This window comes from Temnothorax longispinosus, chromosome 12, assembly GCF_030848805.1.
Source record: "Temnothorax longispinosus isolate EJ_2023e chromosome 12, Tlon_JGU_v1, whole genome shotgun sequence".
Classification (NCBI taxonomy): Eukaryota; Metazoa; Arthropoda; class Insecta; order Hymenoptera; family Formicidae; genus Temnothorax; species Temnothorax longispinosus.
In genome coordinates this window covers 12,356,636-12,379,091 of record NC_092369.1, presented here as the reverse complement: position 1 = coordinate 12,379,091, position 22,456 = coordinate 12,356,636, and the positions used below count along the sequence as shown (strand labels likewise).

General features: G+C 40.6%; 3 protein-coding genes across 5 annotated transcripts; 1 reads left to right on the top strand and 2 right to left on the bottom strand.

Moving 5' to 3' along the window:
- Nucleotides 1–358: 358 nt before the first annotated feature.
- LOC139822666 (putative inorganic phosphate cotransporter) lies at nt 359–14,752 on the bottom strand. The gene is made up of 4 exons (XM_071794591.1): nt 14,474–14,752; nt 4,251–4,471; nt 3,193–4,084; nt 359–2,943 (listed from the first exon to the last, which is right to left on the bottom strand). Exons 1-4 carry the CDS (start codon nt 14,496–14,498, stop codon nt 2,612–2,614), a joined length of 1,470 nt encoding a protein of 489 aa, XP_071650692.1. The 5' UTR covers nt 14,499–14,752; the 3' UTR covers nt 359–2,611.
- Nucleotides 14,753–14,961: 209 nt separating this feature from the next.
- LOC139822674 (cilia- and flagella-associated protein 52) lies at nt 14,962–21,112 on the top strand. The gene is made up of 11 exons (XM_071794614.1): nt 14,962–15,267; nt 17,360–17,559; nt 17,642–17,819; nt 18,005–18,254; nt 18,397–18,670; nt 18,873–19,045; nt 19,114–19,262; nt 19,347–19,492; nt 19,638–19,789; nt 19,867–20,423; nt 20,534–21,112. The coding sequence occupies exons 1-11, from the start codon at nt 15,219–15,221 to the stop codon at nt 20,791–20,793; spliced, it is 2,388 nt and encodes a 795-aa protein (XP_071650715.1). The 5' UTR covers nt 14,962–15,218; the 3' UTR covers nt 20,794–21,112.
- On the bottom strand, nt 20,804–22,456 carry Atg12 (Autophagy-related 12). 3 transcript variants are annotated; one of them, XM_071794612.1, is made up of 4 exons: nt 22,360–22,456; nt 21,509–21,687; nt 21,286–21,422; nt 20,804–21,213 (listed from the first exon to the last, which is right to left on the bottom strand). In XM_071794612.1, exons 2-4 carry the CDS (start codon nt 21,669–21,671, stop codon nt 21,091–21,093), a joined length of 423 nt encoding a protein of 140 aa, XP_071650713.1. In that variant the 5' UTR covers nt 21,672–21,687; nt 22,360–22,456; the 3' UTR covers nt 20,804–21,090. The 3 variants fall into 3 exon arrangements, with proteins under 3 accessions (XP_071650713.1, XP_071650712.1, XP_071650714.1); XM_071794611.1 differs by having other exon boundaries at nt 22,238–22,450; XM_071794613.1 differs by having other exon boundaries at nt 22,444–22,450.

The window sequence follows — 22,456 nt, the reverse complement described above, 5'->3', positions numbered from 1 at the left end:
TGTGAATTTAATCGTCGTCGCGTACGCGATCGCGCGGCGTGTTCCCTCTCACGCGGGAAGAACATCCGCACCGCGCGGATGTGCGCGTCGGCTAATTGGCGTTTACTTTGGAAAAAAACGCCATTTGCGTGAGGCTCGTTAAAAATCGGATAGCGCGTAATTGCGAGCGGCCATGCTATCCGTTGTTCAGCGTGTGCAATGCACGCAATACTCCACTTACTCCGCAATTTGGCTAGCAAATGCCACAAGATTAAACGCCGAGGCTCAAGCGGGCGAGAAATAAGCTCTTTTAATTGTGCGATGTGACAGAACTTTTCATATTGTACATATTTATGCATATATTTAATTGTATTATATATTATATAATTAAATATATATTTACATTAATTACAGATATGATTGTATTATGTATGTATAATTTTCTAGTGAAATAAGCGATATGTCCACTTGCCTAGAATTATCACGTCGAATCGGCGTCTTATCGCGCGAGACAACTTTAGATCTGTATCTCGCATGATAAAAGACAAGAAATATAAAGAATGTCAAGCCCAAGAATATATATATAAAATATTCGATTGTGTCCGATATTGATCGCTCGTCGAACAACCAAATAATCACTCGTGCTTAATACCGATATACCACAATCGAATATTTCTGTATTTAATTGACTCTCATTCGCTTGCGCCTACGTGAAACTATCCGCTGGCTTTCTTTTAATATTGTCGTTTATCGCCTCTTATAATATCTCGCTCTCGGTTACGTTAAATACGTTAAATTGATCGCGAAATATATCGGCCGCTCGAAAAAATAATTTCGACGACTCTGGACATTCCGTGCGTCGTAATCTTATCGAAAATCTGCATGTACTTTCTTATCTGCACTTATACTTTTCTGCGAAACGGTTTAATTTATACTTTCTTATCTGCATTTGTACTTTCCGAAACGGTTTCGTAATTGAAAGACCCTTGGTGCGTGATCTGGAAAAATCTCGGCGAAAGCTGAAATTCTGCGAAATCATGCATGGTAATATAAAGCTGAGGTCGATAAACTAACTGTGTAGTTATTGTTATGTATTTTAAATTTTATAAAACCATGCATTTGTTTTCTCCCCTGTTGTTAACAAATAACTACATAATATATCCTCGATTTGCCTTCTGATCCGAAAAATTTAAAATATTTGCTATTTGATCCTTTACAGAGAAAAATTTTGTCGACCCCTGACGTATGTAGAGCAGTGAAAGGGTAATGGCAGAGAACAGTTGAATTGATCTGGATTTCGCGGAGAGCGACACGGATCGTCGATGAATTAATAAGCCGGCATAATAAGCATAATAATAACAAAAACTAAATTAGATTCATAAGTTGCGCGCCGCGTGTATGTCGATATCTTTGCAAGATACACGCTGGTTACCCTTGCAAATAAACGCGAGATAAGGAACGCGCAAAAAAGTTGACGTTAAGCTCGCCAAATATTTCCGCGACGTGCGCAAACGCATTTTGCGGATATCGCGTGTTATAAGCGGGGAAAAATTAAGATCTCGCGTCTGGAAAATCCTCGTTGATGAACATGTCAATTTGCATACGTTCCGTTTTTGATAAGGCACGCTCGAATTAGGTGTTCACGAGGAGACCAGGCAATCGCGGAGATTTGTACGGCACGCTCTCGTAATTAGCGCATTTTTAGGCGATGGCGTTATAAATAGCGATATTACGCTATAAACGGGATTCGAACACGTATAATTAGGCGTGACGCGTAACAATGCGATCGTCGCAAAGAAAGATTACGTAAAATCGGCGTGCCGCTTGGCCGAAATTGTCGTCTGTCGTTGCTTACTCAACGACGCGAAATATTTTACGCATTTCGCAAATTTTTAAACGGCATATCACTCAACATACATTGCGTATGTGTCATACATATTGAAATTTACGAAGCACCGATAGAAAATTGACAGGTTGATTAAGCGCTCCTTAAAGCTCCTCGTTTTATATTCTGAGATAATAGCTCTGTTTAAACATAACTAGATGACTCGACAACTCGTCGGTATAACCCGCGGTCGCTCTTTCGTAATAAGAAACAATCGAATTCTCCAAGGAGAGAACTCGATCACTTCGATTGTTCTTATTAGAAATGACGATAGAGATGCGCAATTAGTGTTTTATTCAATTAAATTAAAATTATACTATACATTTTACTTAATCCTTAATATGTACAATCGCTACTGATCTATCGGCTTCAATTTACAGTTTCTCCTTTCACGACGAAAAAGGCTCGGCTTGCGTAAATGTCGCCGGCGCATTGAGCGATACGGTCTAATGTGAACTCGAGATGCATTCCGGCACCGCGTGACTTTAATGTCGCGCGTAAATTACTATTCAAGGATTATGCGCGAGAGGTGTCGACGCGCGTCTTTCTCCGGCATCTCTCCTTCACGCGGATGTGAGATCTTCGTTGAAAGTCGAGGCGAAATGACAGGCGGGCCTTGAGAATGCATCTGTCGAGGAAATACAATGTCTCGGGATGATCACGAGATTATCAACAAGTCCGGCTATGTTTGTTAAGAGCCCAACACTCTCTGGGGCACCGCGAGGAAAAGCGTCATTGGCAACATTTTCATGATTTCTCCCCCGATTCCGCCTTTTCTTCCTCTTTTTTGCGCCGCCTCTCCTCCCGATCCCGTATGACGAAATCGGGATCGTTCCAGTATTGAACCTCCCCGCTGGCGTACAGGACAAAGATGATGTTCGTCAGGATGAAGACACCCAGGACGATCCAGAAGACGGTTCGCCATTGCATCATCGTTTGCTCGGACGCCACCTCGCCGACGATGTACGGCGTGAAGATACCGGTGAAAGCGCCTATCCCGTTCACCAACGCCATCAGGGTGCCGGAGTAATTGGGGCTGAGATCCAGTCCATTGACTTTCATCCCGGGGTAGAAGGTACCTGTAGAAGATCGAAAATGGAGAGTGTTAAAATGATAAAAGAATCTCTCGATCCTGCACGGATTTTATTTTGCAAAATCGTAATATTCCGAGGAGTGGACGACATCCAGAGGACTACAGAGAAAAACTGACTGCAGAGATCAAGCAGATCGAAATGCTGAAGAATGGAAGAGGCCTATATTCAGGAAAAAAGCTGAGAAAGAAGAAGAAGAAGAAGAAGGAAGAAGGACGCGAATTCGCGTACACGTACCCATTAGAGCCATGCCGATGGTGAACATGGCCACCACCAGCGTTCGGTCGCACGAGGCGTACGAGGCGCCGATGATGAAGACGCCCGGGCCTATGGAGGCGATTGTGGTGCCGAGTTTCCTCACGTTGGTACGCGACATGACGCCCCTGGTGATCATCCAGTCGGCCAGCCAAGACGCGCCTATGCTGCTGAACCACATGACGAGGTAGGGCAACGCCGAGACGAGGCCGTTGCTCTTGATGGGGTATTTGAGTACGCTACTCATGTACTTGGGTAGATCGGTGACCAAGGTGAAGAAACCCCAGTCGTGGCCGATCTGGGCGGCGATTAGGGCCCAGACGGGTAGCGAGCGCAGCATGTGTCGCCAGGGCACGGACGGTGGTTTCTTATGAGTGTGCTCATTCATACGATCGTGCAGGAACTTGACCTCCTTTTCAGAGATGAACGGATGCTCGTCCGGGTTGTTGTAACAGATCAGCACCCACGTGACGAACCACAACACGCCAATGCCTCCGAACACGTAGAAGACGGCGGGCCAGCTGTAGTCGTGCAGGATCAGGCCGGACAATAAGTTGGCGAACACCGTGCCGAGTTGGGCACCGGCGAACACCAGCGAGCCGATTACCGATCTCTCCTCCGGCGGCGTCCACTGTGCTAGCATTGCGTTCAACGCCGGGAAGGTCGTGCCCTCGCCGAGGCCCATGAGGATTCGCAGCACGACCAGACCGGTCGCCTCGCCCCACTTGACCACCACCGGCGTCAGCAGGGTAAATATCGCGGTCGAGAGCATACCAAGACCGAGGGAGTACTTGCCGCCAAACCTCTCAGCCAGCATCCCGCCCGGCAGATGCGTGATGACGTACCCCCAGTAGAAGGACGAGAGAATGAGGCCCTGGAACGAAAGGAAAAGGTATGAAGTCACAAAATAAATGAGAGAGAAAAAAAAATACGAAAATAAAGGCAAAACGTAAGGGTAAAAATAAAATATATCATAAAGGCATGAGGCATCTTGATATTATAATTAATAAAAGTATGATTTCGTGTAAAGTATCTTTTACCTGCGTACGTTCATCCCAGTCGTATCGATCGGTCGTATCGACCGTCGTATTGTTTGCCTCAGATTCTATTTCGTCCGGACAACTACTGTCTGTGTAATTGTGATCTATCGGAATTGTCATCTCCGTAATGGTGATCGAGAGGCAGATTCTCATGGTATAGGCATTCAGGACCGCCAAAAATCCCATGATAGCGAATATCCATCGTTGCGGCAGTCGGCTGCCTGTAATTCACAATTTCGCGTCATTCCATGTCATTAATTCTGCTATTCCGAAAGCTTAGTCAACTGAGGCGAGTTCTAATCGTTCGAAAACTTAATCAACCGAGACGAGTTCTAATCACCGTGACTCGTAACTTTAGACGCAAACAGCGATTGTCGCGCGAGAATCTAAAGATAATGAAAAATATTGTGAAAATATATTAAATTGCATAACATATATTAAAGTTTATTTCAAAATTTTTTTTATTATTTATTACTATTGTTTAAATATAATCAAGAAGCAATAATTCGCGATAAAAGGATCTCAGGGTGAGTAAATCCTCATACAGTTTACTTACACAGAAGTTATTTGCGCACTTTCCGCGAAGATTCACGCTTTTATTAGGCTTTGATTACCGTGCACTTATCTCGGCTATGATTTCGTTATCCGATTATTTGTCGCTCATTTCGCCGTAATCGCCTATATATACGTCTTTTTTTTTACGATCTTTGTTCAATAAGTCATTCGCGCGACGAAGTTTTTGCGAAACTTTACTTTCGCTGTACTTTACTCTTCTACTGGTCACTTGTGACTCACTCAGGCAAATCCCGTTTATCGAGAAATATCAGGTAATCAAAAAAGTTTGTGCGGTTTTTTATATTAAAAATTAAACAAGTGCAGAAATTTTCATAAAACGTTTTATTCATTAAAATAAGCACTTTCACAATCTACAACCCTTTCCCAACGAGATACAAGGTTGTAAATGTCGCTTTAATAAAACGTTGTATCTTTAGAAATAAAGAATCAAGCAACCTCCACTTCAATCTCTGTTTTATTCTAAAACTGTTTTATTTTGCATGTGATTTATCTCCGGAAGCATTTTTAAATTATTTCTATGCACAGTACGTTCTCTTACCGCATCATCTCCAAATGCCACATAGGGAAACGGGGGGTAGCCTCGGACAGTGGGTATAGCCCCGGACATTATTGAAATTCAAGTATACCGCGAATCTATGGCCATTGTTTTTAAACATTCTAATATGCCTTTCTGCGTATCTCGACATATGCAGAATGTTTAAACAATGGCCATAGATACGCGATATTGAATTTCTTCTTACTAGATACTTGAATTTCAATAATGTTCGGGGCTACTCCCCGTTCCCCTATATCTTATGAAATGCTATTGCAGTTTTCGAACCGAGTTTAAATTTATAAAGCAAATAAGCCCGAATTACACCAGATTCAATTAATATTTTGAAAGGGTTCAAATTTATAGAAAAAAAATACACCAAGTCAAAATGCAGCGATTGATTGACGCGTATATGTGCCTTATGATGCACATAGAAACTTGTGCTTTGCAAATCACTACAAGATAAAACAATTCATTCTTGAATTCATTGCAACAAATTCTACCGAAAACCGCATACATTTTTTGATTACCTAATATATCTTGCCTTTAATTAAAAAAAATACTGTTTTTTTTTTCGTTTTTAAATCCAATACTAATGGTAGAAATAATGTATTTCGCGCATGTCGCGAGAGAAACATAATTCTTCTGGTCTCGACGGATGCGAGGACAACACGGAACCTCCTCGAAGCGACGGTCGTTCGTTCAACCTTCGTGTATCAATTTCCTTCCCCCAAGTTTGGTGAATGAACCTTCGGCCGCGCGTTTTCTATTCCGCGGCTGTCCGCCCGCGATGCGATCACGTACGCGCGCACATACGTGCCCTGACATACGCAATGACATACGCACCTCGTCGAGGGAGGTATGCCTCGCATCGCGTTCTCGGTGAACGCACCTGTGCGTTCGGTCACTTTGCGACGAAGAGGACGAGAGCGCGTTCGGTCAACGTCTCGGCCTCTTCAAGGATTTTGCATCCAGGGTTGCGTGACCTCCCTCAAGTTTCTGCCGCGGGGTCGCGTTAAAAACGCATCTCCCTCGACTGGCCTTTACCTACATACGACGACAGCTCGACAGCTCTACCATCACGATCGTCCAGCCGTCGAGCTGATCGCCATTCCTCCCTCGTACGCGACTTGGAACTTTCCTCGTCGGCGCCTTCAACGGCACATATTCGAGGATGCACGTGTCGCAACGGCACACGTAAAAATTCTATCTGAATTCCGTTAGCCGTGTTATTGACATGAAAAACGCTTGACATATGCGAGAACGCGTTTTTGAGGTAAAAGTGAGATTGCAGGACCCCCGCTGTTTGTATATTTCTAGCAAATTGCATAACATTGTACGCAATGGCAAGTGTGTCTTAAAAAGAGACGGGCCATTATTATTAGAGACGTTAAGCTTCTAATTGATACTCGTTGAAGGTTCGGTCGAAACCAATAGAAACAAAACTTTGTTAATCTGTTTATACCTCCATGCACGTGATGCTACTCGGATATACCCTTCATTTATTTATTCTGACACTTATCTTCATATTTGTGTATTTTGTCGCGTGATGTACCGATCAATTGATAAGATACGCAACAGATTGTATTATTGGCAATCTTGCCGTAAAGCCGAATATAATCCCGCTCGCGAATAATCGATTTGTAACTTATTGTGGAAATACTTCGGAAATACCTTTATCGTAAAAAAGATTGCAAGATCGTCCACGTGAAAGCTAAACAAAAGGAATTCAGAGTGAGTTTCGCCGTTCGTTCGTTGTTGTTAAATAGACGAGATTTCCAGGTACTCGCGACTGGGTCTATTCCGTTCGTTATCTCATTAACTCTGCGATCGAGCTTCACGCCCGAACTTTCCTCGTGCAAAGCCGCGAAATTACGTGTGGGGAAAAACCGCGCGAAATTATCACTCTCGTCTTAGGAAAAAGTGGTCGGCGGAAATTTTACCGCGTGCTTTTTTCGCGTGTCTAGCGAAAACCGCTGAACTAACGGCTTGATCAATATAATTATCGCACACGCGGTGAAGGGGGGGGCTAATTTTCGCGGGAGGTGACCCAGTAGCCCGTAGCCCCTCGAGAGAGCATTCTCGGGAACAGGAAAAATTCCTCAAGTCGGGGAGGTTCGCCTTCACCCGAGGAAAAGAAAGGAAAAGGAAGAAAAAAGGAGAGATCGCGCTCGATCGATTCGTAAATCAGGGGAGCCTCGTGATCGCCACGCAATCGAGATAACGATCCCCTGTTTGCTTCATATTACAAGAATAATGTATTAAACACTCGATTATCGATATTAAACATTATATAATTGGTTGTGGGTCGTATACACGGCGCGCTCTCGAGCTCAATTGTGGCGCAATCCAATCAGGATATCGTAATTGCGCTATCGTTTTTGCATACAGACACGCGCGCGCCTCGTAACACTTCCTCCTTTTTCTTTCTCTCCTTTCGTCGACGGATGTCCTGTTGTTTCTTTTTCGTTATTCCCGCCGCGTTAAATTCACTCACGCACGAGCGTGAAAGGGGAAAAACGCGATCGAGAGAGGACACGGAGAGGGGAGGGCAGCCCTATCTGGACTATTATTGCAGAACCTGCGAGATATGCACTTTACTCCTGAGGTTTATGCACTTAACTGATGTTGCGTGTCAACAAGCGATGACACTATATTGACTTTACCGCACAGATGCCTACACTGAGGGAAAAATATTGTAGAATCAACAAAACAATTTTGTTGATTTTTCAATTTATTGATCCAATTATTTATTTTATTGAATTAAGTACACGTCTATTATTTAAACAAAATAAAATAATTGAATTATGAAAATGATATCATACAAAATCATTTTTTTTAAGTTAATGATCAATTGTTAACTCAATAAAATAATTTTGTTAAACCAAGAACATTAACGTTTTTAAAAATAGTAAACTTATTCAAACAAATATTTAGTTAATGTTATATTATGTATAATTGATAGTGTAAAATATTTAGTTAAAAAGAACAAATCAATATAGTCAACAAACAAAATAGTCAAAAAGAACAAAAAGAACGAAATATTTTGTACAAATATTTTGTTAAGCCAATCAAATCATCTGCTTGGCAACATACAATCTTCCGGTTTTATTAAATCAACAAAATTTTTTTTGAAAAAAATAATTATTTCTCTCAGTGTACTTTAATTATCCGAGGCAATATCGTTCGCAATAGTCAATGATATCGTTGATAGATTTCCGGGGATAGAGCGAATTGTTTTTCAGTTTTCCCTCCTTAGATATAGAGCTCGAACGAGACAAAGCGCAGCTGAAGTAGATTATTATCGAATCTGATATATCTGCGCGGTATCTCCGCCGGGGCTGGCACTCCGGACGCATAAATTGGCGGGAAGTTAACTTGCGACACACACAGCAACGCTGATTTATGACGCATCATTGTAATGATCCCAAGAATTTCAGAGATCGCGCAAATCGCGCGAGACGTGTGAATTCGCGGGATTTGCCTGCTGCGTTTAACGGGGAAAGATCGCGAAGTAGACGCTATATTATCGGACTTGCGAAATTACATTTCGTCGTCGCGACGAGAAACTTGCGATAATGCGATTTGACTCACAATCAGCCGATTACTCGATCTGCGCACTTACATTTTTACGCACTTGGAGTTTTCCACGTGTCGAGTTGACAGGTTTATTATATGAAGATCTTCTATTTTAAAAATAAATGGATCATATACGTTATATTATCAATCTTCGTTGTTTCAGACTGAATTATCAGAAATCTATTCGACGATAACATTTCGAATTATCGGCATTATTAATTCACAGGTCTGTATTCTCATTGTATTTTTAGCTCACTTTTATTGATAAATTCTATAGTATATGTAACGTAAATTATATGCTAAATGCGCGCATTTATGATAAAAATGAGCTGAGAATACGGAGGAGCTGAGCGTAGTCCCGAAAACGTGCCGCTGTCATCAACGGATAGAAAAACAGATGGACGTCATCGTCGAAAACCTCAACTGTCGATGCAACTTGCATTTCACGCATTAAATCACTGCGATCTACTTATCTCGCGCGCTAAAAAAGATAATATTTCTATTTCCGAACTACTTCGTTCACGCTTATCTTTTGTTTACTTATTAATCAAGCGTCGATATGGAATTCTACGATAAAACCGCGCGTTCCACAAAGATATGACAACAATCGAACGGTGTTGGGCGCGACTCATTGTTCCGATTACTTAATTTATATATACTGTAAGATACGTTATGTAAGCACCAACGCCTCGGATCGAGCGTACAAAATTTTATTGATTATATGAGATAAAAAAAGACACAGCAACGATCTCCTCCACTTCTGCCAAAATCGCAGTCAGCGCGACGTAAGTCACGCGCGCGTAACGTCTCGCGTGATCGTACTGTTAAATTCGTGGTGTCAAATTAAACTCAATTTGAGTTATTTTTAATCATGCCTATATAGGCCGCCACTGCTCCTACTCAATATTACGTTAATTTAACTAAATCAATGTAGTTAAAATTTAAATTTTTGCCTACAATACGAGTATATAAGTTTTGATTTGACGCTTTTTTTTGTACATGTATATCGCGCGTCCATGCGCGAAGTTTACGCAAACGTGCTGCACATGCACACAGGCGACAGATCGCGTACATGCCCCGGGAAATATCCATTTCTATATCCAATGTAGATTAATTTTAAACTTGCTTTAATTTACATTTTATTTTTTCCTAGTTCCAAGAATTAGAAAAAGATAAAACGTAAGCTAAAGCGAGGTTAAAGTTAATCAGCATTGACAGAAATGGACATAAGCAGGATAAATCTGCATTGGTCGATCTGAACGATCGATCTTGAGAGTAGTTAAATTCATTCGTAAAAAAAGATCGCGCGTCAACGGTTATCTACCAAAAATTTTCCGGAGATATTGCATGAAGGTAATACAAGCCCGCGATATATCATTGTCAACGGCAGGCTTCGACGCAAAATAATTACGTCCATCGGTTATCTTCCCCGAGAGATACGTCGCATGAAAATAATACTAGTAACAAAAATAAATAATACTTAGTCGCTATCGTGTGATATCGTCGACTACCAACACTTCGGGACGTCGAACTGAGCCTCCCTTACCTCTCAAAAACACTTGTAACTTCAGACACTAAAAGTCGTGGCTCGATAAGGGTCTTCAAAGAGAAATCGGTGATCAATCGAGTGCGATGAGCGAGAAGTTTATCAATCAGATTACTCTTTACGGTTGTTATTGATTAACAAGTGCCGATTCTGAATTGGACTGTGCGCAAAAATTTCCTTGTCAAACCGTTTGGAATCGTGGCAGGTACCTAACGACTAATCACGCGACACGATAAAACGCAATAAAATGTAATAAGCCGCGAATCTCTCTCCACCTTTTTTTCCGCCGGGTAAATCGTTTTTCCGAGCGAAACCTTCGATTTGAAGGCGTGAATGGCGGTCGTCACAATAGGCAAGGAGCTCAACATCGACGGCCTTGTTGCCGTTAACTAATAAGCTGGAATTACGGCGACGTGTGCAATGTAGCGTGGAAAAAGTGGCTTGTCACTTCATCGCGATCAACAATGCCGGACAACGCCGTATGACAATTAGAGATGTGCGATTTTGCAATATATAGCACCGCGATTTTTTTTCTTGAATTGCAATGCGATATATATATATATATATATATATATATAAGCAATTTGATTTTTAATCGTAAAATCGCATGAGATATAAAATCGCACCTGCAATATAAAATCGCGCATGCGATTTAAAAATATACATGCGGTTTTTATCGCACTTGTATAATAAAGTATTTATTCATTAAATATTTATATTAAAAAATAATAAAACAAAATGATTGAAATGTTATAATTGTACGTTGGTGATTAATACGCTTATTTTTAACACTAGATATGGTTTAACCATCTGTTTAAAATTTGTTCCTCTTTATTAATTCGTAAAAATTTTTATCATAATTTTGTATCATAAACGCAATTCAAATTTTACGATTTAAAACAATTAAAATAATATATAATACAATTTTCAAAAAAGTCGCAAAATTTAAAATTACATAATGTAACAGGGAAAATTTAAAATAGTACGTGTTTGCGATATAAAATGACACGTGATTCAAAATTGTGTTTATGGTACAAAATTACACACAATTCAAAATATAAGATAGAAATCAAACTGCTATGTATATTGCATTCATTGTGATTCTTAAGGAAGATTGCAATCGCGATACACAATTTTGAAAATCGCACATCTCTACCTGTGAAGAATACCGATTGCTTATTGCCGGGTGCTATCTTATCTCGCGGAAACTATACATGCCCGAAGAGAGACGAAGATTCTCCGATAATATTCTTTCTCCCCCTTCCGTTCCTCTCACTTTCTTACCATTGATCCGTCAAGAGGATGATAACGAGACACCCGTGTTTCCGTCACGGCGGAGTGGTATGGGCCAATACTTACGCACTCGCGATTTAATTTCTGTAATTAGCCCCAGAGCTATTCGCGAGCGAACGATGATCATTAAACGTTCTAAAATTAACGTACACAAGTAACTATCAAGTAAACGCGCTGCATGGAAATTATTGTTGAATTTACATCGTGTGTTATAAGGCGGTGTCAGGACGCGAGCAAGAAATCATCGACGTTTCGCAGATGATCGATCGCGTAATTTTTCTCTCTCGCGAGGGAAAGAGCATGAATTTTCGCGTGAGTTTGCCGAAACTCATTTGAGATTTAATTTAATTTACTTATGGTCATTAAATTGCTCTGTGCTTTCAAAGTATTTTGAATATTTATGATGGAATATCAAAATAAAAAAGTATTTTGAATATTATGATGGATATTTAATATGAAATTGAAGAGTTTTGCGGAAAGTTATGTCATTGACTCATAATTCAGTGAATTGTAATTAAAATATAATATTGATCCTCCGAGTGCAGTTCAAATCATCTTCGAAAATATATAAGCGTAATCAGAATTATAACATACAAAATTATAATTATAATTTGTTGTGCAAAATTCCTGGACAATCGATTATCTCAAAAGCTATTATTAAATTGAATTTTAAGATACTACATCTTTATATTTTATATTTTAAGATACAACAGAGGAATATCGGAGGCTTCCTCCGTGAAATTCATTTTTCACGAGGCTGTTCTTCATATCGGGCTGGACAAGAAGTCTTCTTGTTTTAAAGATATTCAAAATTAAGTTTACGTTTGGAATCAAAACTTAATTATTAAAAAACTGAGCGTTTCTCTTCGATTATTTTATGCCATCTTTCAGGTAGCCTCATTATTTCGTCTTCGTTGCGTACATAATCACGTTACGCATGACAAAAGCGATTTATTGAAAAAAAAGACAAGAGGACTTTTTGTCCAGCTTAATATATACAGCGACTCGCGAGATATCTGTAATCGCGGTTCGTTTCACCGAAGTCTCGTAACGAATGCGTGATTCATGGATGTCACATAAGAGTGGACGTTCGCCGCTCGTGCCTCACGTTTCTTCGCTACGCGAAGGAATGTGAAAGAAAAAGCGATCTTCGTGGAGAGATGTGATACAAGAGTTCGATTTCCGGAAAAGCCGATCGTCACGCGGTCGCGTCTCTGTCAAGGTTCGCAGAAGAGAAAGAGAAAGGAAGGTGGAGAAAAATCGGTCGCGATCGGCGATCGACAAATAGAGACAATGATTGGTGCTTCCGGGATTTCTTTTCACTTTTCTTGATGGCTTTTTGCGCCTCCGATTCTTTTAGGTAGCCGATCGGTTTCCGTTACGTTCCGGCCCGATCCAATTAAAGGGAACGATTAATTATTATTAACGGGAATCGTGGCACCCTCGCGCGTTCTTTTGCGCGTGAACGTCAGGAAGTGATCCGAGAAAACGAACGGGTTGCAATTAATGTCAAGGCATTTCCCGCGGTCGGACGAACGTGAAAGCCAGCGAATCGCGGTGGCAGCTGCATTAGCAAAAATTGAAATTTTTATATAATAAAAGAATATTTGAAAATATCTTTAGTTACAACGTGGAAATCTTGAAGTGAAATTATATTGCATTTAACGAAGAAAACTTACTTGAATAAAGTCATTTCATTTTACATAGCTCAATCAAGAAAAAGCTTATCAAATTCTTATCAGAAGATTATAGATAGCTGCATATATACAAAACAACAAACGCGTTAATTTGAGTATGTAAGTTTTAATTTGACACTTTTTTTCTATGAAATCACATTCTTGTATATCAGTAATAAAGATCATATGTCTGTATCAAATAAAAACGAAATAAAAATGAAGGCGCTAAAAACTTGCCAGCCGCGTTCCCGTCGAAGAGATACAGTTTCGAGGAAGCTACGATGCGCGCAATTCTGTTTTCGCATTCTAACACATTGACACACCGTACAATTATAGACTTTGTTTCCAACGCCATTTTTATATAAGCATATTAATATATGCTACTTACTCAAGTAGAATATCGAAATGATGTCAAAATTATTGTAGAATGACGATTTTTAGGTCATTTTGAAATTATTTTGAAATCATTTTGATTTTATTGTGACTGTCTGTTCTACCTGGGTAATTGTATTCACTTTTTATCAAAACTCATAATGAAATCTTCCCTTCCAAGAAATTGAATCGGCGAGTATAGTTGGCGTTCATCTTCAAATTGCCAACGAGTTGTTAACTTATTCGACGTCGATTGAATTTTTCACATCATGATTATTCAGCTCATGATCGTTATCACAACCATATCACTCACTCGAAAGATTGCGAAACGACGTTCAACGATTTTGTCGACTGGTTCTTTTTCTTTTTTGCGTTCTAAATATCGACAATTCTTTCCGCTACGATTGCATGGCTTTGATGGCACTTGACAGCTAGCTTCTGGTAGATAAAATAAATTATTCATAGTCACGTGCGCGACCGCAAAGATCGTCACGATCGATGGAATCGTTGATCAGCAAACCGCTCGGAATCAGCGGACAGATGAATAAGAAATTGACCGGACCGTGTTTAATCGACAGGCAGGTTCGCGGAGGGAGACGCACGAGGCGAGAGACTCGTCCGCGAGATCGCGACGCGAGATCGTACTTACAGCATGCTTTCCACGCGGAGATCATCCTAGGGGCCGGGGATCTATTATCCTTGGAGGACGCGACGCACCGATGTCTTCTCTTTCCTAATCATTAATCGCTGAAATCCGGGGGAGGGGGTTCTTCTCGCGCCTCTTGGTTCTCCTTGCTCGAGGTCCCTTGCCCTTTCGTCTTCAAGGGCCGCAAGGAGCTCCGAGATTTCCGGACGCAAAGCCACCGGCACCGCGAAGGATGGACCTCCTTTTGCCTCGTCCCCGCCTAGTCGTCCACACGCGAGCGACTGGATCCGACACCCCCGTTAAGTTCGCTTTTATATCTGAATGTGTTGCTCGTCGCGCATTATCCAGGGTGGGGAACGAGAGAGAAACTCAAGGTAAAGAGCGGTGAGGAGGCGATAAGTTCGGTCTCGGCTGTGAATCGGCCGCGTGCACGCTCGCCGACGTTTTTGAGGGGAATACTAGTGGGGCTGTCTCTTATTCTCGGGCTGTTTTTTCCAGCCGTTGAACACGTTGACACTACGGCACGCGACGATAACGCGTACTCGGTCGACGACGGAGGGGGACGCGCCAATTTATCGTTTTTTTTCCACCTCAACGAAACGCGTCACAACAGTGCATTTTGAAACCGCACGCCGGTTCTCCGACTCCGGACGCGCAATCCGCGCGAATATTTTCTACGAAATTATCTGAATTTTTGGACAGTGCAGAATATGGCACACATCTGTAAAGGTCCTTCTTTCCCTTCTGGATGGTCCAGAAGATGGTGGGGATACATGTCCTTTACGAATCTATATTCGGTACATTGTAGATCAGAAGAAGTTACTCAAGGGACGTTTCTATATAAAATCAAATTGCGACTCCACGAGATAAAATCCATTTTATTTTGCGAAGCCTGCGAAATCTTCCTTCCTGTCGTACACCGGAAATGAAGTTGTTGGCTTCGCAAACAGCGCGTGTTCGAAACGAGACATTCACCTTCAACGGGACATTTTAGCCTTCGACACGGAGACCACTCGTCCTCCGTAATCGTCAGGTCCGAAGAATTCCCTTCACGTATGATCCCATGGCGAACGCGCTAACATCGCGACGCTCTCAGCTTCTCGCATAAAATCTGATTCACATGACTCTTGTCTTTACGCCGGCCAGTTGCTGATCGCGATATCGATGCTAATTATCTCGTTTCGCTACACGCAAGGTCTCCTATATAATGTAACTGTGATTTGATGCATTTTCCAGAACAAAACGATGTTTCAATCGTTTTGCGGTCAAGATCATGGAGTCGGTCGCGACGATACACGAAGTTCTCCAAGCGACGCGTGATTGATAATTAATTAACCCTTCGCGCAGTTTTGCACGTATGCAAAGCGACTTTTCGATGCTCCGTGTAGCTCTTTCTTATGAAGTTCGAACTGAAAACGCGCAGCTTTGCACATCTGTAATATAAAGGGCCTTCTATGACCCTTCTTTCTCTTCTGGATGGCAAGGCCCAGAAAGCCATTATTTATTTAAAAAATACTCAGAATGTTACGAAAAATTGCGCATTTAAGAGTTAAAAAAATAACACGTTTTTGTAATCCGTCAATCTATATTTCTCTTACAATTTATTTTTTAATTTTATACAAAGGCTGCAAAAAATCCCGAAAGTATACATAAAGGAAAAAATACTTATGCGCTATCATTAGATATCAAGATCGGCGAGGCTTATTTTTATCGTAGTTATCTGATTTCTTGATTTAAATCGAATGTACAATTCAAAATTAGTTGAGTACATTATCAATTAATATGTATAATATAGAAAGAAAGCAAAAAGCCAAAGAAGACACCAAAATTGCAAAAAGCGAAACTATGCCGCACACCTCTTGTAACTTTAATATTTTGTCTTTTAAATAGATGGTATGTTTTATTTTCTGTTTTGGATTTTCGTGACTTATTGCATCTGCGTATTTTTCTAATACCTCTTTGTACAGCATTTTTAACTGTTCATGCTCGGATTGAAGCTGTGAAAACAAATAATTAGTCAGTAGTGATGTTTGTCGTTTTCTGTTAAACTTTGTGTGAACGTACAGACACTATATCTTATAGATTAAATTACATTTCATATCAATCTATAAGAATAATATATACAACATATATATAATATGTAATATCATGAATGAAATGATTAAACGCATATCACGAAATATTTAGAATTATAAATATTATCTGCTTTTAATGTTTTTAAATATATATTTTTATATTTCAAAATCATTTCGATAACATTTTGAAGTTATAACGTAGTTTGTAACATTTCTATAACATTTCTAAGTTTAATTATACTATTTTTAAACTTTTTAATGTATTAAAAGAAACATTGTTTTGTGCAATAATTTCTTTGCATTCAACTGACGCTCTAACGCATGTATTTGGTGCTTTTTTGTACCTCTTTTGAAAAGATAAAAGTTAATCATACGAAATATATTGCTACCAAGGGGTTGACGAGGGTGCGTAAACAATCAATTTATCACCACGGTGACGCTGTTTACGTTGTTTCCGCACAGTCTATGTCGCACATATTTATCGTAAAGTTGATGAACGAATAACGAAGCGACATGGAGCCCCAGGATCTCGAAACGATCGGAATAATCACCTTCGACGGTTCGTACAGAAATCGGCATTTGTTATCTCTTCCTTTATTATTTTATTCACAAAGCCGAGGAATGTAAATTTCACGACAAGATTTAAATTTCTGAAATCGGAAAATAATTTTTTGATAAATCGAGATCTTATGAAGCGTGTGCTTTACATCTAAAATTTTCACACATATATCTAGATACAATTATTTACTGTACACCACTTCGTAGTTTTTCAAACTACATATTTACAATTTTGCATATCCCTTTATTTTTTTAGGCATAACAAAGAATGCTCTGCGATTGCATCCGGATGACAAGCATCTCCTCTATCCGATGGGTCACAAGGTCGCCATAAGGAACATCGAAACCGGCGAGCAACGATTCCTCAGCGGCCACACTAATAACGTCTCGACGTTGTGCGTTTCTCCGTGTGGCGAATACGTCGCTTCCGGGCAGAACAATCATCTCGGTTTCAAGGTGCATATACGTCTTTAATATTCCCATAAGCGATTCAATTGTATTATCGGTTTTACCAGTCACGCGCGTCTTCGTGTCGCAGGCCATGGTGATCGTATGGAATTACAAGGAGGGCACGATGAAAGGTAGCTACGAAACGCACAAGGTCGGCGTCGTGGACCTGTGCTTCACCTGCAACAGCGACTTCCTCGTGAGCCTCGGCGGCAGGGACGACGGCAACGTGGTCGTCTGGGACGTCCGGAAGAGTTCTCTTATATGTGGTATCTTTCCCTCGATTCTCTTATCGATACTCCGTACAGATCTGCACGAAAAATTCCATTGGGATGTACATCTGAGAAACATAGAATGTTTTTCGCAGAGATTTCTCCATCCCCGTTCTTTCGCGATCTGTGCGTGGTGAATTCAATCTGTAAATATACATTAATTGAGAATAGATCCTCTACAGGATCATTCGCCAGCAATGATACGAGCGGCAATGCGAATAACATAACAAGGACGAATCTTCACGGCGAGTGCTTTGTTACCGCGGGCGACAGGACGTTAAAAATCTGGCGGATCGAGGCGGAGAAGCGTCGGATGCATAATCTCGATGTGGAAGTGGGCAAGTTGAAGCGCCTCGTCAACTGCGTTGCCGTGGACGAGAGGGACGAGATCATCTACTGCGGCACTTCTTCCGGTGATATCATTACAGCAAGGTCATAGAGACGCCTGTGGAAAAGTGTATTCGCAGCTATTCAATTAATATTTTTCTTTTAATTGCCGTATCGCCTACATTTTATCTTCATACCATTCGCCACTTGTCCTCATTCTTGTTCAATCTTGTCTTCTCTTTTCCAGATTGAATCTGCGCGGCGATCTGCAATGTGGAGAGCCGGCACGCTTGCCGGTGATGATCGGCTGCTACTCGAAGATAACGCGCGACCCGAGGAAAATGAAGACGGGCGAGGGCGATCTGTACGCAGGCGGAGTGAGGAGTTTGCTGCTTCTAAAGGGCGGGAAACTGGTGGTCGGTACTGGCGACGGTACCATCGAGTTGATCCAGATAATAACCATGAAGGAGAACCGAACGCGCAAGCCGTCCAAGTTTCCTAATACGCCGCAGATCCTCACCGTGAGTCGTTCAAGTCGCTTCACGGCAAATATGTTGCAAAAAAGGAACAGACAATGACCTCGCGATTAACAATAAAAGAAGAAAAAGATATAAAGCTATTGCAAAATGTGAAAACAAAAATTAATGACGAAAGCTGAAGATATACAAATAACTCGCGAATTTATGATGACTGAAATCATAATTGTCATCTTCTTTTTATCAGCATCAAGCAGAAAACGTGTGCAGCGCAGTGACGTCCATGGTTTTGCATCAGAACGAATTCGTGGTGGCCGGGACATCCTGGTGCGAGATCTATCAAATTCAGCTGTCAAATTTTCATATGCGTCTACTCGTCACCTGTCACACTAGCTGCATATACAGTATCGCGTTCCCACGGTAAAGATAGTGAATTCACAACTACGCCGGTCGACCGAATCGATTAATGTCACTCTAATAAATCGTAGCAATCATTCGGAGATATTCGCAACAGGCAGCAAGAACGATGTCAGGCTGTGGCAACTGGAAAAGCAGAAGGAGAAAGTTCGTATCACCGTAGCGAATTTTATTTGCTCCAGTCTACAATTTGCGCGCGACGACCAAATGTTGCTTTCTGGTACATTTAGCTAGTCATATTTATAAATATTATCATGTCATTGTCATGTTTAAACAATATTAAATGTTTTTGCCATTGTTTCAGCTTGGAACGACGGCATAATAAGAGTGTTCTCACCGCATAACGGGGACTTTTATTTTTCCATTCATAACGCTCATACAAAAGCCGTGTCGACGATCGCTGTCACGACCGACAGTAATACGCTGATTAGCGGTGGCTGCGATGGCCAGGTGATTTATCTCACGTTCTACAAAATGCCATTTAACGCCGATTATACGATTGAACTAGATCATTATATTCCTGTAGAAAAATTAACATCTATATTAATTATGCATTACACTTCAATACATTTTCTGGAACTTATCCGATTTCCAGGTACGTATTTGGGACATAAAAACTGATGTGCCACGATTGATCAGTATACTGAAAGAACATCGGGGCCCGATAATGTCCTTGCACATCTCGAGCAACAACGAAGACCTGATCAGCTCGAGTACGGACGGCACGTGCGTTGTCTGGGATATAATGTGAGTTTCGTCTGTAAAATATTAAATTGTTGTAGGAGTGAGTTTTTCTTAAACAGGCGAAAATCTTTTCGTAACAGACGCTGCACTAGGAAACATATTCTTATGGGAAACACAATGTTTATGATGGCGCAATTCACACCCGACGGTATTCAGATCTTGACATGCGGTACAGATCGGAAGATCGCTTATTGGGAGACTCTGGACGGCTCGCTAGTGCGGGAGGTCGAGGGTTCTAGCGCCGGAACGATGAACTGTATAGACATCAGTCCGGACGGTCGATTCTTCATTACCGGATCCAATGACTGCACCGTCAAGATCTGGAAGTATGACAGCGCGGATCTCACCCATGTTGCTACTTTACACGCCGCGATAATCACCGCGTGTAAGTTCAGCACGGACTGCAAGCACGTAGTGACGGCTAGCGCCGACGGGACGATTATGATTTGGAAATGTCCGTCCGAGGCCTTAAATGATTCCAAGAGCGTGGGCCAGTCAGGAAGAACCGCTAACTCTGCGCGTAGCCTGCCCGACGCGGATGTGGATAAATTATCTCCGCGAAAAACGGAGGACGATGCAAGTGTCGTGGCGGATCAAACTGTACAATCCTCCAAAAAATCTACTTCGTCGTGTACAAGTATGTTATATTCTTCAACGTATGATAAAGTAAACAGATTTGTCAGGGCAACATAAACTTTACACGGTATTGCAATTCACATTTGATTATTTAATAATGACACTTGTCAGGTGATCAAAAGCCGCTGTCAGCTGCTTCCGATCGATGTAAAGATTCTAAAAAAGAAATCCGCCCAAATAAAGAGAGAATGCCTGCTTGTAAATGCGTATCGCGGAGTTCGGCAAGCTCCAAGTCAAGTGCAAGTACATCAAACCAATGTCGATGCAGGGACGCTAAGAACGACGGATCATCCAGCAAAGCGAGGACGATGGAAAATCTGAAAGAGTCTTCAAACTCATGCAGTAGAAGATCCATTACGTCAAAGACATAATGTACAATCATTTCGTAAGACTGATTAATTTTACTCGAGGTTCTAATATTACTATATTAAAATGCATACAATAAAACTGTGAGCATTTTTGTACCGAACGCAAATTCCAGCAAGGATTTTCCTACAAAACAATAATAAAGTGAATATCAGTATCATAATTATATCATAAATATAAAGCTAGAATTATATGTATATTATAAATAAAAAGTTAAAATTATCACAATGTGTTTCGTGTAAATTTATATATGGTTCTTTTGTCAGGAAAAATTAACGTCGGTAAATTAACTTCAACGAATCTCAGCCCCACGCCTGACTTTTACAGTAATGTATGACCAACTTTCCGTCGGCGCCATAGCAATCGTACAAGTTCTTCACCGTCTGATCGGGAGCAGGTGCAAACGTCTGATTGACGTAGAGAAACTGGAAGATAAGAATTCACTATTCGCTTCGCTGCACTGGTAAAAGAAATCAGAAATAAATATTTAAACGCACCAATCTCTCGTTGGGGTCCAGTTTGAGGTACTTCTTTATGAATTCGGAGATCCGTCCAATGGGATTGTCTTGAGAGACCGACCACTTCTTCTGCTTCATGATCGGAGCGTTGGCAGTAGCCTTCAGCAATATATCAACTGTAAAATTTAAAGATAAAATCCACTTAAATATACTTTGTTACATGCACTTGTAAAATTGTATGTAAATGAAATTGAGATTATACTCTTTGATTTGTCCTTCGGCGCTGTCTGAAGCTCGTTTCGTGCCACGTTTCCCTCGGGAATGGTTTCTAGACTAGTTGGTGCGTCCTCCGTTGTTGAATTATCTGGCGTTTCTTCAGTCTTTGCGTCAGTCGTCGTGCCGCTTGCCTCCTCCTTGGCTGCCATGGTACCAGTCTTGTATCTATTACAGTAAAAGCATAAAATTCAGTAATTGCATATACTCATTAATGATATGATTATATTATATGATCAAGATTAAAAAAAAAGGTAAAGAATAAGAATTGATATGTGATTACGAATAAATACATATGCTCAGTTCTAAAGCTAAAATGCTTTAGAACTAATTGATATAAATTCTTTGCGAATTGCATATCTTATTGACGAGTTGTTTATAAATTGAGCTACATGCAATTTGATATTACTTCTATTATAGGTTATAATGTAATTCTTGGTTTGCGATACCTAAACTCTTCAAGTAGTAGCACTTGTCACAGAACTAAACAAAGAGTTTATTAAAAATACGAGAATTGAACAAATTGTACAGTGAACATTAATTCTTATATTATTCAATAAAATGTATTTTACTAATTATATTAGAGAGGTGCTTGTAAGCTGGAATTGTTATCAGTGTACTTTCGCACTAAATTATACTTGTTGTTCACTTCTAAATTAAAATTGATCTTTATTCTCTTCAATACTTTTTTACTAATAAACTTAGTGTGTAAACTTACTAATAAATGATGTATACACAATTCCCGATTTCACTTTTATCACAATAACGTTTTCAACAACAACGTTCGTTGGACAAATCTTGTACTCGGCATTGATATATATAAGATATCAAGAAACTCACGATATATGACACGCTTTTCACGCGAGATAAACCGATGATACTTGAAGAATCAGCAAGAAGTCGAAAGAGAACGACGTTTTATACCTTTCAGTGCACA

Bases quoted from the DNA above. Each gene is read 5' to 3' on its own strand.
- LOC139822666 (XM_071794591.1), bottom strand. From the start codon at position 14,498: ATGATCTCCGCGTGGAAAGCATGCT. The intron at 4,472-14,473 runs GTAAGTACGATC...TGTGAATTACAG, and splicing joins CTCCGCGTGGAAAGCATGCT to GCAGCCGACTGCCGCAACGA. The intron at 4,085-4,250 runs GTAAAAGATACT...CTTTCGTTCCAG, and splicing joins ACTGGGATGAACGTACGCAG to GGCCTCATTCTCTCGTCCTT.
- LOC139822674 (XM_071794614.1), top strand. From the start codon at position 15,219: ATGGTCCAGAAGATGGTGGGGATACATGTCCTTTACGAATCTATATTC. The intron at 15,268-17,359 runs GTACATTGTAGA...TTATTTTTTTAG, and splicing joins CCTTTACGAATCTATATTCG to GCATAACAAAGAATGCTCTG. The intron at 19,493-19,637 runs GTGATTTATCTC...TCCGATTTCCAG, and splicing joins GCGGTGGCTGCGATGGCCAG to GTACGTATTTGGGACATAAA.
- Atg12 (XM_071794612.1), bottom strand. From the start codon at position 21,671: ATGGCAGCCAAGGAGGAGGCAAGCGGCACGACGACTGACGCAAAGACT. The intron at 21,423-21,508 runs GTATAATCTCAA...TAAATTTTACAG, and splicing joins GCCGAAGGACAAATCAAAGA to TTGATATATTGCTGAAGGCT. The intron at 21,214-21,285 runs GTGCGTTTAAAT...CTTATCTTCCAG, and splicing joins TGGACCCCAACGAGAGATTG to TTTCTCTACGTCAATCAGAC.